Source organism: Mesocricetus auratus, unplaced genomic scaffold (genome assembly GCF_017639785.1).
Source record: "Mesocricetus auratus isolate SY011 unplaced genomic scaffold, BCM_Maur_2.0 Super-Scaffold_100676, whole genome shotgun sequence".
Lineage (NCBI taxonomy): Eukaryota > Metazoa > Chordata > Mammalia > Rodentia > Cricetidae > Mesocricetus > Mesocricetus auratus.
The window spans coordinates 77,402,375-77,418,087 of NW_024429266.1; the positions used below are offsets into that span (position 1 = coordinate 77,402,375).

A 15,713-nucleotide genomic window follows, 5' to 3' on the forward strand; every position below is an offset into this window, starting at 1 on the left:
GGGTGAGAGTGCACCTCACATTGTTTTGTGGGAGTCCAAAGTCTGTGTGTATACACGGGATGAGTACTGATCTGCTGCCCAAGGCTCAATAGATTCCCTAGGCCTCCTCACTGACACCCAGATTCAGGGGGTCGTGATCAGTCCCATGCTGGATTCCCAGGCTGATGCCTGGGATTCAAGAGTTAACCTTTGTCAGGTCAGCTGTTTCTGGGGGTTAAACCAGCCCAGTCTTAATCCCTTTGGTCATCAGTCCTCCCTCTCTGTTACTGGCTTTCTTGAGTTCAGCTCAGTACTTAACCAAGGGAGTCTGCCTCTTCTTCGATCAGCCACTAAATGAAGTTTCTGTTTCCCAGACTCTCTGGCCATGGGATTGTAGGCTGGGGCCAACTTAAGTGTCTCTCATGAAGTAGTTTTCACCTTCTCTCACACATGGAAATTCCCTTTAATTCTCCCTACTACTCTGTGTTCCCCAAGAGTTTTAGCTGTCTAAGAAGGTCAAGCCCTGTGCTAAAAGGATGGTTTTATATGTCCTTAGGTAAAATGGACTAGCCTAAGAAAGTGAAAATGTTGAAGCTGGTAGCATGAGAAGCTTATAGTATTTTCATATGCTTTGTAGAAATACAACTTGACAGTTCATTTTCCTTTCCTTGTTTTGTGTGTTTGGGAACTCACAAGAGCCCAGAGGACAGACTTTTGGGAGTTGGTTCTCTACTTTTCCGTATGTTATCGGCCTTGGCAGCAAAGCCCTAACCAATGAGCTGTCTCTCCAGCCCAGCCATTCACTGTTCATGCTGTCCAGGAATAAGTTGTGTGAAATGTCTTCCTGATGTCACTTTTCTTTTCAGGTGACCCTCCTGGTCGCACCTCCATGCACCCGGGAGAGGCATTATGAGCACCTTGGACGGTGTTGCAGCAAATGCGAACCAGGTACTCCTGCCCCTCAGGGCTCTCTAGCTTCTCTCTCTCTCTCTCTCTCTCTCTCTCTCTCTCTCTCTCTCTCTCTCTCTCTCTCTCTCTCTCTCCTTCCCTCCCTCCCTCCCTTCCTTTCTCTCTCTTTTTTGTCCTAAGAGGTGAAGGAAGAAATTCATAGACTTTTCATGAGAGTTGTAGATAGTGATATTTGTTACCCAGAAGACAGAATGCTTTCCCTCAATAGATCACATCACCTATACATCAAAGGCAGTTTCAGAAACTGATCCTCTAGTGTTCCTGAGACAGAAGGATTGCCTAAAATCATGTCCTCGTAAAACATGTAGTACAACTGACACTTTTGTGCACAAAAGTCTTATTTTGGAATAACCAAACCAGAATTTCTTAACCCTTGACAGATCTTCTCCCATATACCAGCCAAAGGATCCAAAGGGGGCTGGCCAACACCTTCCACAAGTGTGGCTGGTGTTTGTATGCACCTGTGGAGTCCCAATCTGCTAGGTCCTTACTCTCTCTTGTTCAGCAGAATCTGGGTTATTTTGTAACTAAGATCTTTTTGGGTGTTTCAACTGCAAATATCTCTTGAATGTACAGGACACAGAGGCAATACTTTTGTCACATACACACATGCATGTAAACGTGTGCCAGTGTATGAGTCTTGGTCAGAGTAAACTAGCCATTAGCTGGTAGTGTATATAGAGCATGGGGATCCATTTGTTCATGTTGAAGGTAGAGGAGAGTTGGAAGATGGGAGGGGAAGACCAATCCTCTACCTAGCCCTCTCTGTCTCTTGGTCCATTCCTGCAAACCCCTCAAGTTCTTCAGAGCATAGCTTCATTTCTGAGTTCTGCTTCTCAGTCAGGAGTTTGGAAGTGTAAAAGAGGGTTGGTTGGTTGGTTATTTAGACAAACTAAGAGAGCACTGTAATCAGAGCAAATCTAGGAGGGAGCAACAGTAGGTGCAGGAAACCTGGGGCAGGATGTTTGAGGCAGCAGAGACCTGAGGAGCCCAGGTACTGTGTGTTCACTTCCTGGAGTGTGCTCACCTCACGTATTTAGGCTGTCTTAAAGGCTTCATGGATCAATTGCTCTGTAAACTAGACCAGCAGATTGCTGTTTCTGTATACTGTAGATTTAACCTGGAGCCTCACACATGCTCAGCATCAGCTCTTGTGGGTTAGTTTTCTTTTCTTTGTTTGGTTGGTTGGTTTTTTGTAACTCTGGCTGCCCTGGAACTTGCTCCTTAGACCAGGCTAGCCAGGATCTCAGAAACCTTCCTGCCTCTGCCTAACTCTGAGTGCTGGAGTTAAAGGTGTGCGCCAGCATGCCCAGTTTGTTGTTTAGTTTTGATCAGCACATTTATTGCCATTGGTACGTTTTTGATTGGTACATTGTCTTCTCCATTTAAGGAAGATACCTGTCTTCTAAATGCACTCCTACCTCTGACAGTGTGTGTCTGCCCTGTGGCCTAGATGAGTACCTGGACACCTGGAATGAAGAAGATAAATGCTTGCTGCACAAAGTCTGTGATGCAGGTGGGTCGGTCAAACTGGGGGGTGGAGATACACCATCATCTTTTGTTCCTTAAACCTGTTCTGCAGAAGCGTGTTAAGTAAGCCTGCTGCTTTTCCTTTGAACGCTTGTAGGAAAAGGTTCTGCTCCTGGTTTTATGGCCACAGTGCGCAGTTTCAAATTTTCATCTTTCTGCGCCAGAATATACTCTTCACCTTAATTGTGAACACATCCTACCATTAACAAAATGTTGCCACAGCGTTTGGTGTGTCTGTGTCATTTAATCCTGCACTTGACCCATTTTAAAGATAGAGAAATTGAAACGTTAGATTAATTTATCCAGGATTAACATATGAGAAGCAGGACTCAAACTGATCTTCTAACTCATAAATCTTCCCCCAAACAGTAAATGAAAACATTGTTACAGTTAATTGCTTTACCAGGCTGTCGCAATTTTGGGAAGGGAAGCTGGATTACATATGTATGTATGTATGTATATGGGTTTGAGACAGGATCTCACTCTATAGTTCAGGAATACATTTCCATGCTCAGCTCCATTTAAAAAATATAGCTTATGTTTAGGAATCAGGATATAAATATGTCTCATAGATGCCCTAAGAGGTTCTTTTCTCTCTTTTCCATTTTTTATTCTAACTACTAAAGCATCCACCATGTTCCCCTAGAGGAGATTCTGCTGTGCTTTTGATGATTGCACCCCTGGGTGTCATTTATCATATTCTTTCCTTGATATTTCTTGTATTGTACATTAAATTTAGAAGGCTGATAGAATACTGGTTCATTTCGGCTAAGGTCTGGGGAAACCCCTTCATGTGTAGTATAGTTCAGATGAATAAGAGTGGGAACGTTATTTTTGTAATATTCACTACAGTTAGTATGAGTTGGATATTATTCCCCAGTCCTGGGGATCAACTTCAAGGCCTACACATGCCAGCCAGATGATCTATCTCTAAGTGATATCACCAACTCTTGATTTTTTTTAGATATAGTGGCTTCCAACATGGCCTGGCCTCCATCTTCCTGCCTTTGCCCCCTGCTGACCTACCCCTGTTTCTCTACCTCTGCCTCTGCCTCTGCTTCTGCCCCTCTGCCTCAGAAGTGCTAGGATTACAGGTGTGTGCGTAAGTTTAATTAGATCTGTCTTCATGAGGGAACCCATACATCCCAGACATTGGTGTTAGATTCTGTCTCTTTTCTTTATTAGTCAGATGCTTCATAGAAACTCTCCCTTTCTTTCTTTCTTTCTTTCTTTCTTTCTTTCTTTCTTTCTTTCTTTCTTTCTCTCTCTCTCTCTCTCTCTCTCTCTCTCTTTCTCTTTCTGTCTCTCTCGTCCTTCCTTTCTTTTCTTCTTTCTTTCTTTCTTTCTTTTTTTTGTTTTTGGGTTTTTGGTTTGAGACAGGTTTTCTCTGTGTGATAGCCCTGGCTATCCTGTGGGTGGTCAGATTATCACACCACTCTAAGGTGAGCCCAGGCTTTCATCAGTTCTTACACACACACACACACACACACACACACACACACACACACACACTGCTCAAGGTGATCAGAAGAGGGCAACAGATCCCTCTGATGTGGGCAGTAAGAACTGAACTTGGGTCCTCTGTAAGAGCAGCAAGTGCTCTTAACCTCTGAGCCCTCTCTCTGTCTCCTAGTGGGGCATATTATTTAGGGCTGGTGCTAAGAGAGACTGGTTATTAGTGACTTGATCTTTACAGCTAGGAAATAAGCATCTCTGAACACTCTCATTCTCCTAGTGTGTTTGAGACTACTGGCAGATTTTAGGCTGGAGAAAGTACTGTGGAAACCCCACAGGCACAAGCATCTGATTAAGCCCTTTTTATTTCCTTTGATGACCTTGACTCATTGCTGTCTGTTGGAAATAAGGATTCATTCTGTCTGCTGCCAAAGTGAATGAAAGCTGAGCACTGAGAACATCAGATTGTTCTGAAACGCTTGCCACCCCCAATCGCTGACACTTGCCCGGGGTCCTGTAGTACTTTGCAGAGAAACGATGTGTGCTCCCGTATGCTTATATGTACTATGTACATGTTTCCCCCAAAATTGCCCTTTGTCCTGTGAGGGTTTGGGCAGCGGGTACAAGGGCAAATGGGGCTCATGCTTGGGTCTGAAAAGCCCCTTCTTAATTAGCTGTAACTTGAGGCAATGAAGGAAGAAGCAGGTTTTGATTTTCCCCTTCTCTTTTCCCTCTGGAAGTTAAGGTACAAGAGCCCCATAGAAAATCCAGATGAGATGGGGCCTTTCAGCATTTTTTGTTTGTTTCTTTTTTAATTTAATTTCATTTCATTTCATTTAAAATTTCATTTTTAATTATGAGTATGTGTGTAGAGGGTGTTATGTTCATGTGTGAAGGTGCCCAAGGAGGCAAAAAAAAAAAGGTCAAATCCCCTGGAGGACGTGGGCGTCTGGAGTAGAGCTCAGATGCTCTGCAAGAACAGTGTGTGCTCCTAACCAGTGAGCCACCATTCCAGCCACCTGGGAGGTTTAAACAGTGTTATGACTTCATGTCGTGTGCGTGTGCACACCTGTACAATTAAGTTCTCTTATCCACAGTAACTGTATACTATGAAGTCACCACAATCAATGAGTTAGTGAGTTCCAAGTCAGTCATAGCGCCTAAGAGAATTCAGGCCCGGATTCCTACAAGCCCCTGATCAGAGAGAGGCCTTTATCACAGGTGCAAACCCCCTTGTCCTGTGTGTGTCACTGTTTACTAGGTAGGTTTTGTTGACTCAGTACACAACTCCAACGTATACAAACGTTATACCACATGTTTTCTGAGCAGGGCATATCACCGTCTTCCTGTATGTACTTACTACATGGGACCATTTAAAATAAGCACATTGCCAAATAAAGGTCCAAGGATAGGAAAGGGCACTGCATAGACTGCAGTAGGGATGCTCATTTCAGCTAGGAACCTCGCTAGCTGGTAGAAAGCTTTACTGGAGTGCATGAGGTTGTGGTTTCAATCCCCAGCACTCTCCTGGAAGGCAGAGGCAGAGAGGAGAAAGAAAATCTTCCACAGGCCCCTGTGTAGAGTGATTCCAAACCCATGTCCAGGAATGACTGCAAACACACTTCAAGTGTCAATAGAAATTATAGAGAACAAGGGAATTCATGTCAACCTGAGCAACAATGATTTGTGTGTGTTGGGTACTTAGCTTACTATATAATTAAATTCCCATATATCATATTCCAGAGAATTAGAACAAGAAGGCAAGCACTTTCCATCTACTGGGAAGAGGTGTGTGTGTTTGGGGGTTATGACCCCTGGCCCATAGGACAGACAGACTGCTGCCTGCTTCTCTGCTTTGAGCTCTTGCGTGAGTGCCGCAGAGCCTTTGAGGACCGCAGTATGAACTCACATTCCCCAGAAACTCCGTTGGGTCTATCTAAACTTTGCTTAACAGTTGTATGACATCTGTATTTACAAAAACAATTTAATTTAATTTAAAAATCTTTTGAAAAAATTAAAAAAAAATCAAGCAGCTGTGAACTGCTGTGCATTTCCAAAAGCAATTAAACCCACGAACACAAAACTCTAGAGCACACAACTCCTAATTACTAGGAAGAAAGGGGTATGCTGGATGGTTTCCTACCAACAAGGAAGTGCAGGAAGGAACTCTGGAGTTCCTCAAACCCAGTGAGTCACTCTGTTGGCGGCCAGATGCAGCTGTTTGGAGCTGGGTGGGGACGGTGCACCGGGTGGTCAGTGCATCTGCATCTCCTGTTCCTTGCTGGTGGCTGATCATCCCATGTCTCCCGCAGGCAAGGCACTGGTGGCAGTGGACCCTGGCAACCACACAGCCCCACGGCGCTGCGCCTGCACGGCTGGCTACCACTGGAACCCAGACTGCGAGTGCTGCCGACGCAACATGGAGTGCGCACCGGGCTTCGGAGCCCAGCATCCCTGTAAGGCTCCCTTCAGTGTATATGCTTGCGCGTGTATGTGCGCGCAGGCGCACGTGTGACTACTAGCCTACAGAACCCTACTGTTAACCTCTGCCCAGAGGCTTCCAGGGATTTATCATGGCTCTGTCAAGGACCCGGCTGCCTCTGAGCAACCTCAGAGTGGGCTAAAAACCAGTCTAGCCCAGCTTTGAACAGCACGCGGGCAGTCAGCCCAAATTCCCCTACCCTCCCTCCTCTTTGTGGCAATGGGCCTCAGTCTGTAAGACTAAGCAACTAATAGTATAGTGCAGGGATTCTCCAAGGCACTAATATGCATGCAGCATCTTAGAAGGGGGTGCGCACCTCGGGACACTTGTAAATTAACATAGATATTAATTTCAGATTTAAAGAGTTCCTAAAGACTTAGCTGTTGGGAAATTCTAGCTGCAATAGCACTTTGAAAGCAGGCAGTAGAGGGCTGGGGAGACGTTTCTGCCTATAATGTGCTTCACAGGCATGAGAGCCTGAGCCGGACCAAGAACTCCCATTCAAAACTAACCCCAGCTCCAGCACAAGGTGGAAGCTGGGACACCGGCTCCCTGGAGCAGGGTGGTCAGCTAGCCTCTGCAAAGTTCCAGGCCAGTGAGAAACTTTGCCTAACACAGATGTGGAAGCCTGTGAAGACAGACACCGGAGGTCTTCTGACCTATACCCACGCACACCAGCCGCAGGACTGTAAAAGTCCTTCTCTCCTGACCGCTGCTTAGCTTGACTCACACAGTTCCTTTTCTTTGTTGGCGCTCACGCACCTTGCACTCAGAATTGCCTCCTTCCCTTAGTTTGGAAGGCCTTTCCCAGGCACCTCTTCGTATTCCTTCTTATAAGAATAAGGACTAATTTGAAATCTGCTTAAAAGAAAAAACACCTTAACTTGACAGGTTCACAGGGTAAAAATGAGGGTTTTTTTTTCTGGGCTGAGCTGTCACCGTGCTCATTACTATGTAATTGGCCAAGAGCACGTACTCACTCACAGCTTTTGAACTGTGAGAGGGAGATTGTCCCCCATGTTTGTGTTCAGCTGGGTGCATCATCAGTGTTACACGTTAGCACGCAGAGCTCGCTTTCTGAGAAACACAGCTCCCCCAGAACCTTCCCAGTGACATCCTTGCTCACAAAGTGACCTGAGGTTGGGGCTATTTTTACTGATCTGCCATCTGAGAACTCCATTGTGTCCTTCTGCTTTGTTGAAAGCAAAGAAGCAGAAACAACCCCTCTGACTTGCGGAAGTGCTTCTGAGAGCCCTTCGCTCTCCCAGCTTCTAGGAAGCGTTACAAAGCAGGTTTTCAGGGCACAACAAACGATTGCTTATGCTTGCCAGTCTTTCACTTACAGCCAGCATACTTGGGCAGGGCTGGGAAAACTGAAATATTATTCATTTGAACCCACATGGAAGAATGTATCTAGCTAGTGTGGCGGCAGGCCTCTCTGCATCAGCGGCTGACTCACCTGCACATGCTGTCTCGGAAAAGTCAACTTGAGTTTTTAACCAGTAAAGACAAACCTCCCTACCACAGCCAGCTCCCTCCAAATTCTGCTCCCAGAGTAGACACTGCCTTTGGCCTTGCCACAGATTTACCGCCTTTCCGAACTAGGGTGCTGCCCACCGTCTTTATGATTTCTGGAAGATGTTCTTGAATGAATAAAAGAAATAAAAAGGAGGGCATGACAGTTCCTAGGTGTGGTGGGGGAGAAGGTTTATTGTAGGTATGAGGGAGAGGGAGTACAGAGTGAACATGGCCCTGAACATGTAAGGAGAGGTTGGAGGGGAGAGCCAGGAAACCTAGAGGCCAGGACATAAGGTAAAAAGGACTGATGTAACCAAAATGTCTGGATTATATACCAGAAGAGCCTCTGGGGGAAGGGCAGCCCAGGAGAGTTCAGGGTGGGGGTGGGGTATGCCAGCCTGGAGGACCCTGTAACCCATAGGGACTGAGGATGCTGGGAGAAACTGCTGGTGGCCAGCATCGGCTTTGACCCGCTAATAGGCAGCTCAGTCAGCTTTTGTCCAGGGTTTTAGACCTGACAGTTCCCTCTACCTTGAACCCTTGGAAATGGTACATTTTGGCAGTAGGTGAATATGAGGTGGATGAATTCACTCAAGGCTGGAGATGTCTTTGTCAGTTGGTACAATGCTCACCTAACATGCACAGAGCCCTGGCTTTGATCCCCAGTACCGAATAAAACCTGGTATGGTGGTACACACTTGTAATCCTAGAGGATCAGGATCGGAAGGAAGTTCAAGGTCATCCTTAGCTACACAGTGAGTTTGAGACTTGTCTGGGTTATAGGAGACCCTGGGAAAAAAAGTCACTTATGCCCAAACTAAAGAGCTGACCTGGTCCCAAATGCTATCCTGTGAAGACCACAAGTTTGCTGTGGGTCGGTATGGAAAGAGAAGCAGGCCCAGGCTGCTCAGAGTGTAGCTGTGTGGTCACCAGTATTTCAACTCCTGGCTCAGTTTAGCACAGTCAAGATTCAGGTTCCCAGTGGGGTTTGGGCAGACTGAAGTGTAAGTTCTTGTGCTAGTGTAAGAAGTCTGGCTGTAAAAGGGGAAATAGGGCCTTCCAGGTACCACTCGTGGGTCAAATGTATGGAAAACAATGTCCCTGAACCCTTCTCAGAAACTTCTAGATTGCATTACTCTTTTAATTTGTAACTTTACTTTGTGTGTGTGTGTGTGTACACCAAAACCCATTTGTGGAGGTTGTTCTGGGAGCTGGTTTTCTCTCTTTATCATGGGGATCCCAGGAACTAAACTCAGGTCATCAGACTTGGGGTCAAACCCCTTTATCTCATCCACCCTTTGTTCGTCCTAAAAAAACAAAACAAAGCAAGACTGTGTGTGTGTGTGTGTGTGTAGTGTGCGCGTGCACACATGCACACGCACGCACGCACACGAATGCCATTGCTAGAGGAGGCCAGAGGCCTTGGTTGGATTCCTGGAGCTGGCATCACAGGCAGCTGGTAGCTGACTGATGTGGGATGCTAGCCCCCTTGTTCATCCTTTAAAATGCTGTTTCAATCAATGTTAGTTAGGCAATGGTCCTGCATTGTTACAATTGTTTCACAGCCAGTCACACTGCCAGATCAGTGTGACAATGCATCTTATTTATTGCCAAATTACAGAAATCAAACATATACATTCTATGAGGCATGCACCAAGAATTTTAATTTCTTATTTTAGGTTTGTATTCATAAAAACAAATCATAGAAGTGCTACTAATTTCAAAAGTCATTTGTGGGTTTGGCACCAGCCAATGGCCTGATGTTGGTTTCACATTGTAGTCAGCATTGTTCATTTGTGCCTACCAAATCGTCGTGTGTCAATTGCAAGAAAGATAGAAGGCACAGAAAGCTTGAGGCATCTCTTACGTTGCTAGTTTAGCTTAGGAGAAATATGAGAGCAGAATCAAGCTTACTAGCCAGGCTCGGCCCTCTGCTCTGAGTACTGTGCATGAAGGCAAGATCATACTATCGCATCATTTACATTTATGTTTTCTTGGGGCACAGTCCAATCCGTTTGCTTCCACATTAGCTATAGTTACTTCTGTGCTTCGGGCAACCAATCACAGCAGAGGTCACAGGCCTAAAAGGTAGTTATATCAGGACTGGTAGAAAAACTTGACACCAGTCATTGGTCAAGGAGGAAAAGACTTATGAAGTTCCTCTGAGGGGACAAAAAGTGTAGTAACCATTCTAACTCCTTAGCCTGGTGAAATGAAGCTGATCATTTCCCTGTGGCAAGGCATCGCCATGTATTTAATAAGTCAACAGTGGACACACATTTCAGTTATTCTGGGTTTTGAAATAATAACTTTTGGAGTGCATAGTATCATATAGCTTAAAATGCTTGGGACCAGAAATGTTTCAACTATCAACCACCCTGCTCCCCCAGATTTTAGAGTAATGAGATATCTTGGTTTTGGAGGAACACATTTCCCTTAAAGGCAGGGATGGCACCACCTTTGTCTGCAGATGAAAGCTGGTGCAGCCATGAAGGCTGGAAATAGCCAGACAACAAAAAACGCAGCCACGTAACACCGATGGGAAAAATGTACAAGCCTAAGACCGTGCTTCTGAACAGTAGAAGATCTGGTCAGGGAAAGTTGGACTTAGCCGGACATCAGATGTAGTTTCAGGGGCTTGACATGAAGCCAGTTTCTGAACACAATTCTGTAAGCACTTCCTCCACGCAGGCCTGGAGGAGCTGAAGGCAGGCGATACAGGTGGCCAGGCAGACACAGATGGGGTTGTGCTTCGGTTCGGGGGCGCCATTCTGACCGATCTCTAAGTGTCTCCTTGCTTTATCTGTTGGCTTTTGTGTATGTGACAGTGCAGCTCAACATGGACACGGTGTGCACGCCCTGCCTCCTAGGCTTCTTCTCAGATGTCTTTTCATCCACCGACAAATGCAGACCCTGGACCAAGTAAGTGACCATGCAGAAACCCGAGGGCCTGCTCACATTTGGACCTGTCAGGCTCAGCAGCTCTGGGTGAGAGGCCGGTTTAGACTGGTCAGGCTCAGCAGCTCTGGGTGAGAGGCCGGTTTAGACTGGTCAGGCTCAGCAGCTCTGGGTGGAAGGCCGGTTTAGACTGGTCAGGCTCAGCAGCTCTGGGTGGGAGGCCGGTTTAGACTGGTCAGTCTCAGCAGCTCTGGGTGGGAGGCAGGCTTAGACTGGTCAGGCTCAGCAGCTCTGGGTGGAAGGCCGGCTTAGACTGGTCAGGCTCAGCAGCTCTGGGTGGACGGAGGTTGAGTGTGTTAGGTTAGCTTCCTCTTGGAAAAAGTCTGTCCGCCACAGTGGGGAACGAGCCTGGCAAGCTGGCTGTTGGACCCAGTGTGTGCCAGAGCTTTGTGCCACTTCTTAGATTCAGAAATATAGGACCTGAGTTCCAGCTTCTTTTTCCTTCACCTAACTTGATTTAGTTGAAATTGTTTACGACTTCTTAGTCTGGGCAGCGGTGGGGTGGGCTACTGCAGGTAGAATGTACAGCCTCCAGACATGCTAGGCATATCCTGTATGACTGGGCTATGTCCCCAGCTTGAGTTAAGCCATTTATTGTCTGTCACTCACCACTCCTACACCCCGTCATCACTGGTCTGCTCATCTGGAAGTGTGGAAGGGTGTCTACACTGTAAATGCTTTGGGTGTTCTTGGATAATCTTGAAGCTCTTTATAACCCACGTAACACTGGTCCATCTGTGCCTTTGATTTGGTCTCATCTATGATCATCGTGATATTTCATTTTCTCTGATATTTCAATTTCAGGTTTATTTATTATTTTTGTTGCTGAGGATGAGCCCAGGGCTTTGAACATAAGAAATTACCTGATGATTTTTTTCTACACTGAATTGGGAAACTGTGGCTTCTTAAAGCTGCCGTGTACTTCACTGGGGAAACACAGCACCATTTCCATACTGAGTTCCTACTGGCAGCCCTTTAAGCGGTTCTGAGTTCTCTGCAGGGATAAGTTTTGTAGAGATAGTGTGGGATACAGACTGAGCATCCCTTATCCGATGCTTGGGAAGTGTTTCAGGTTCTGGGAGTCTTTTACATGTATACTGAGAACTTTTGGGGAAGGGTGCCAGGTCTAAACACAGAACTGGACTGTCTCTCATGTACACGGTATTCATAGTCTAAAGGCAATTATGTACTCTAGATTGTTTTTGTGAGTGAAACAAAGTTTCATGGTGTCTAATTTCCTTACTGAGATTTCATGTCAGTGTTCTAAAACTCTCACATTGTGACTGTTAGATTTGGGGTTAGGGATGCTCAACTAACGTACAGTATGGCACTTCTCATGAGTTATATGGAACAGACTCCTGGGATCTTTTCATCCCGTTGTTTAATACTAGTGATAAATACAATGAGTCTTCAGTTCCAAATATATTCTTTTTATTTTATTTTATTTTGGTTTTTTGAGACAGGGTTTCTCTGTGGCTTTGGAGGCTGTCCTGGAACTAACTCTTGTAGATCAGGTTGGTCTCAAACTCCCAGAGATCCGCCTGCCTCTGCCTCCCGAGTGCTGGGATTAAATGTTTGTGCCGCCACCGCCCAGCTGTATTCTTTATTTTTAAAAGGCTCACATCAGCCATCCCACAAGCTGCAGCTGTTGCGTCTGCTTCTCCTTTTCCCGTCATTCACTGTTTTCAGACAGGGTCTCACCAGGCTGCCCAGCAGCCCCACTGTCAGGATCACAGTTACCTCACCACATGTGGCTCAGTAGTTCTTACTAAGTGCTGTGTCCCAATGCATTTTACTCAGGATTTATGTTGAGGAGATTGTGTTTTCCACTCATCAAAACCCTCTCAGTGCTTCCCGGAAGTCCCGTCTTCACTCTTGTCCACTGTGTTCTCAGTACTTCTTAAGGGTGTTCCCCACCCTTAAGAAGTACTGTTCGTACGTGTGTGGGTTAATACCCGGATTTTCAATTCGATTCCATTGGTCTACCTGTCGATTTTTGTGCCAATACCAAGCTGTTTTCAGGACTATAGCTCTATAATAGAGCTTGAAGTCAGGGATGGTGATGCCTCCTGACGTTGCCTTGTTGAACAGGGTTGTTTTGGCTATCCTGGGTCTTTTGTTTTTCCATGCAAAATTGATTGTTGTTCTTTCAAGGTATGTGAAGAATTGTGCTGGGATTTTAATGGGGATTGCATTGAATCTGTAGATTGCTTTTGGCAAGATTGCCATTTTGAGCATGGGAGATCTTTCCATTTTCTGAGGACTTCTTTAATTTCTTTCTTTAAAGATTCAAAGTTTTTGTGATACAGGTCTTTCACTTGTTTGGTTAGCATTACCCCAAGGTATTTTATGTTGTTTGTGGCAATTGTAAAGGGTGATGTTTCTCTGATTTCTTTCTCAGCCTTTTTATCATCTGTATATAGTAGGGCTACTGATTTTCTTGAGTTGATCTTGTAGCCTGCCCCTTTGCTGATGGTGTTAATCAGCTGTAAGAGTTCCCTGGTAGAGTTCTTTGGGTCATTTATGTAAACTATCATATCATCTGCAAATAGTGAAAGTTTAACCTCTTCCTTCCCAATTTGTATCCCCTTGATCCCCTTTTGTTGTCATATGGCTCTGGCTAGAACTTCAAGTACAACGTTGAAAAGGTGTGGAGAGAGTATACAGCCTTGTCTTGTTCCTGATTTTAGAGGAATTGCATTGAGTTTCTGTCCATTTAGTTTGATGTTGGCTGTTGGTTTACTTTATATAGCTTTTATTATGTTTAAGTATGTTCCTGTTATCCCAGATCTCTCTGTTTGTTTGTTTTTTTAATTAAAAGTGTCCACCCACAGCCGTTCATTGCCTGCTTTTCCTCACAGCTGTACCCTCCTTGGAAGGATGGAAGCACACCCAGGGACGAAGAAATCAGATGTGGTCTGCAGCTCTTCTCTGAGAAAACCACCCAAGGGTACGTCGAGCAGAGCCTGTGGGGTGGTCTCCCTAGAATGACAAGCTGTAGCCACAGGGGTTCATTCATGGCTCATTCTGTCCATGACTGACTTGGCATTCTTTGCATTTTTCATCAACATCTTATTTGCTTAAGAGATGTAGTCTTTTTTTATTGTATGTGTTTGTGTACCGCCTATGTGTGTTGCTTGAGGTGGCCAGAAGAGGGCAAAGGACCCTCTGGCACCGGGGCTGCAGAGGTTGTGACTGCCAGGTGGGTGCTAGGAATCAAGTCAGGGCCTCTGCAAGGGCAGCCAGTGCGCTCTTAACAGCCGAGCTGTTTCTCCAGCCCCATTATTTTGTTTTGTCCTGTTTCAAACAGAATGTGTTTCTTCTTTCCTCTTCCAAAAATGTATTTATTTTATGTAGTTATGCCTGTGAATAACATGCATGCTCAGAGCCCAAGAAGGCCTGAAGAGGGTGTTGGACCCCCAGGACAGGAGTTACAGATAGTCATGTGAGCCACCATGTAGGTGCTGGGCCTTGAACCTGGGTCCTCTGGAAGAGCAAAGCACTTTGCCATCTCTCCAGCACCTTCCCCAATTCCAAATTTTCTTCTCTCTCTCTCTCTCTCTCTCTCTCTCTCTCTCTCTCTCTCTCTCTCTCTCTCTCTCTCTCTTCACCTCCCCCCCCGCTGGAGATTTTACTCAGTGCTTTTCTACATGCTAGGCTACTCGATAATATTTTTTACACTGACTTAGGGGTAAGCTATAAACATAAATGTCGATGCCGATTCCCAGGTGTGGTAGGGGGTGATAGTCAGAGTGAGGGCGTCTTTGTGGAGATTTTCACCAAGCCAAAGAAAGCCACTTGTTAGATCTCGCTGTGATTATCTGTGAGTATTTTTGGATCAAGCTAATCTAAATACAGTTTTGAAAGCTTGACAGAAAATCTCTGGCCAACAGAGGCTTCTTCATGGGAGTGTGGCTGCTCTATGGGAGTGGCTGTGTAGTGAGCTGCACCTCAGAAGCAGCATGGGAAAGACCTTCCTAACATGCAGAGAACCAGGCCACGGAACAACAATAAGGCTGTGAGCAAGAAAAGCAGGCGTGGAATGACAAACTCAGAGAAATGAACCAGTACACATGGTGGATGGCATCCAACTTACTCTCAAGCAGAGACAGGACGGTGGGCCTGGGCTGGCCTCTCCTGGAGTGGAGGCCCCTGAGCAGGGTGGGTTAAGCTATGGAGTATGTCCTCTCACAGGTGAGGGGCTCTCCACTCTGGTTACCTGGACATCTGCATCGTTGATTCTTGGGTTGGATTTATAGGACTTTATCATCTTTTAACCTGGTAAAATGAAATAACCTTTGACCCTGTGCTTTCTTCCGCCACAGAAGCCCAGATTTACCTGCCCAGTCTCATCATTCTGCTCCTCTTCATCTCTGTGGTGTTAGTTGCTGCCATCGTCTTTGGCATTTACTACAGGAAGGGAGGGAAAGCACTGACAGGTACGGTGTCCGCGGTGGCATCTGAAAAGTGGCCTTGAAGAATATGGGTACTTTCCAGGAAAGCATCATGGGAGATGAGCATATTGTCCCTGGCTGTCATGGAATCTGCTTTTTAAAGTGTTTACTTATGGGGCTGGAGTGATAGCTCAGCCATTAAGAGCACTAGCTGCTCTTCTTGAGGACCTTGGTTCAATTCCCAGCACACACACATTAGCTCACAACTGTCTTAACTCCAGTTCCAGGGAACCTGACACCCTCACACAGACATAAATGAAGGCAAAACACCAATGCACATAAAAATTAAGTGTTTTGTTTATTGTGTGTACCCACGATGTATGTGTGGGTGTATCTGCCACATTACACATGTGGAGGTCCAAGGATAA

The 15,713-nt window shown here is 45.7% G+C and overlaps 1 protein-coding gene across 1 annotated transcript in view; it reads left to right on the top strand.

The window, feature by feature from the left end:
- The window catches only part of Tnfrsf11a (TNF receptor superfamily member 11a), a 58,877-nt gene that overhangs the window by 25,234 nt on the left and 17,930 nt on the right, over positions 1 to 15,713 (top strand). Inside the window, exons 2-7 of the mRNA XM_005081463.4 lie at positions 846 to 927; positions 2,339 to 2,464; positions 6,246 to 6,389; positions 10,762 to 10,855; positions 13,753 to 13,841; positions 15,217 to 15,330. Of these exons, the coding sequence (XP_005081520.2) occupies positions 846 to 927; positions 2,339 to 2,464; positions 6,246 to 6,389; positions 10,762 to 10,855; positions 13,753 to 13,841; positions 15,217 to 15,330 (649 nt within the window). The remainder of the gene's footprint in view (positions 1 to 845; positions 928 to 2,338; positions 2,465 to 6,245; positions 6,390 to 10,761; positions 10,856 to 13,752; positions 13,842 to 15,216; positions 15,331 to 15,713) is intronic.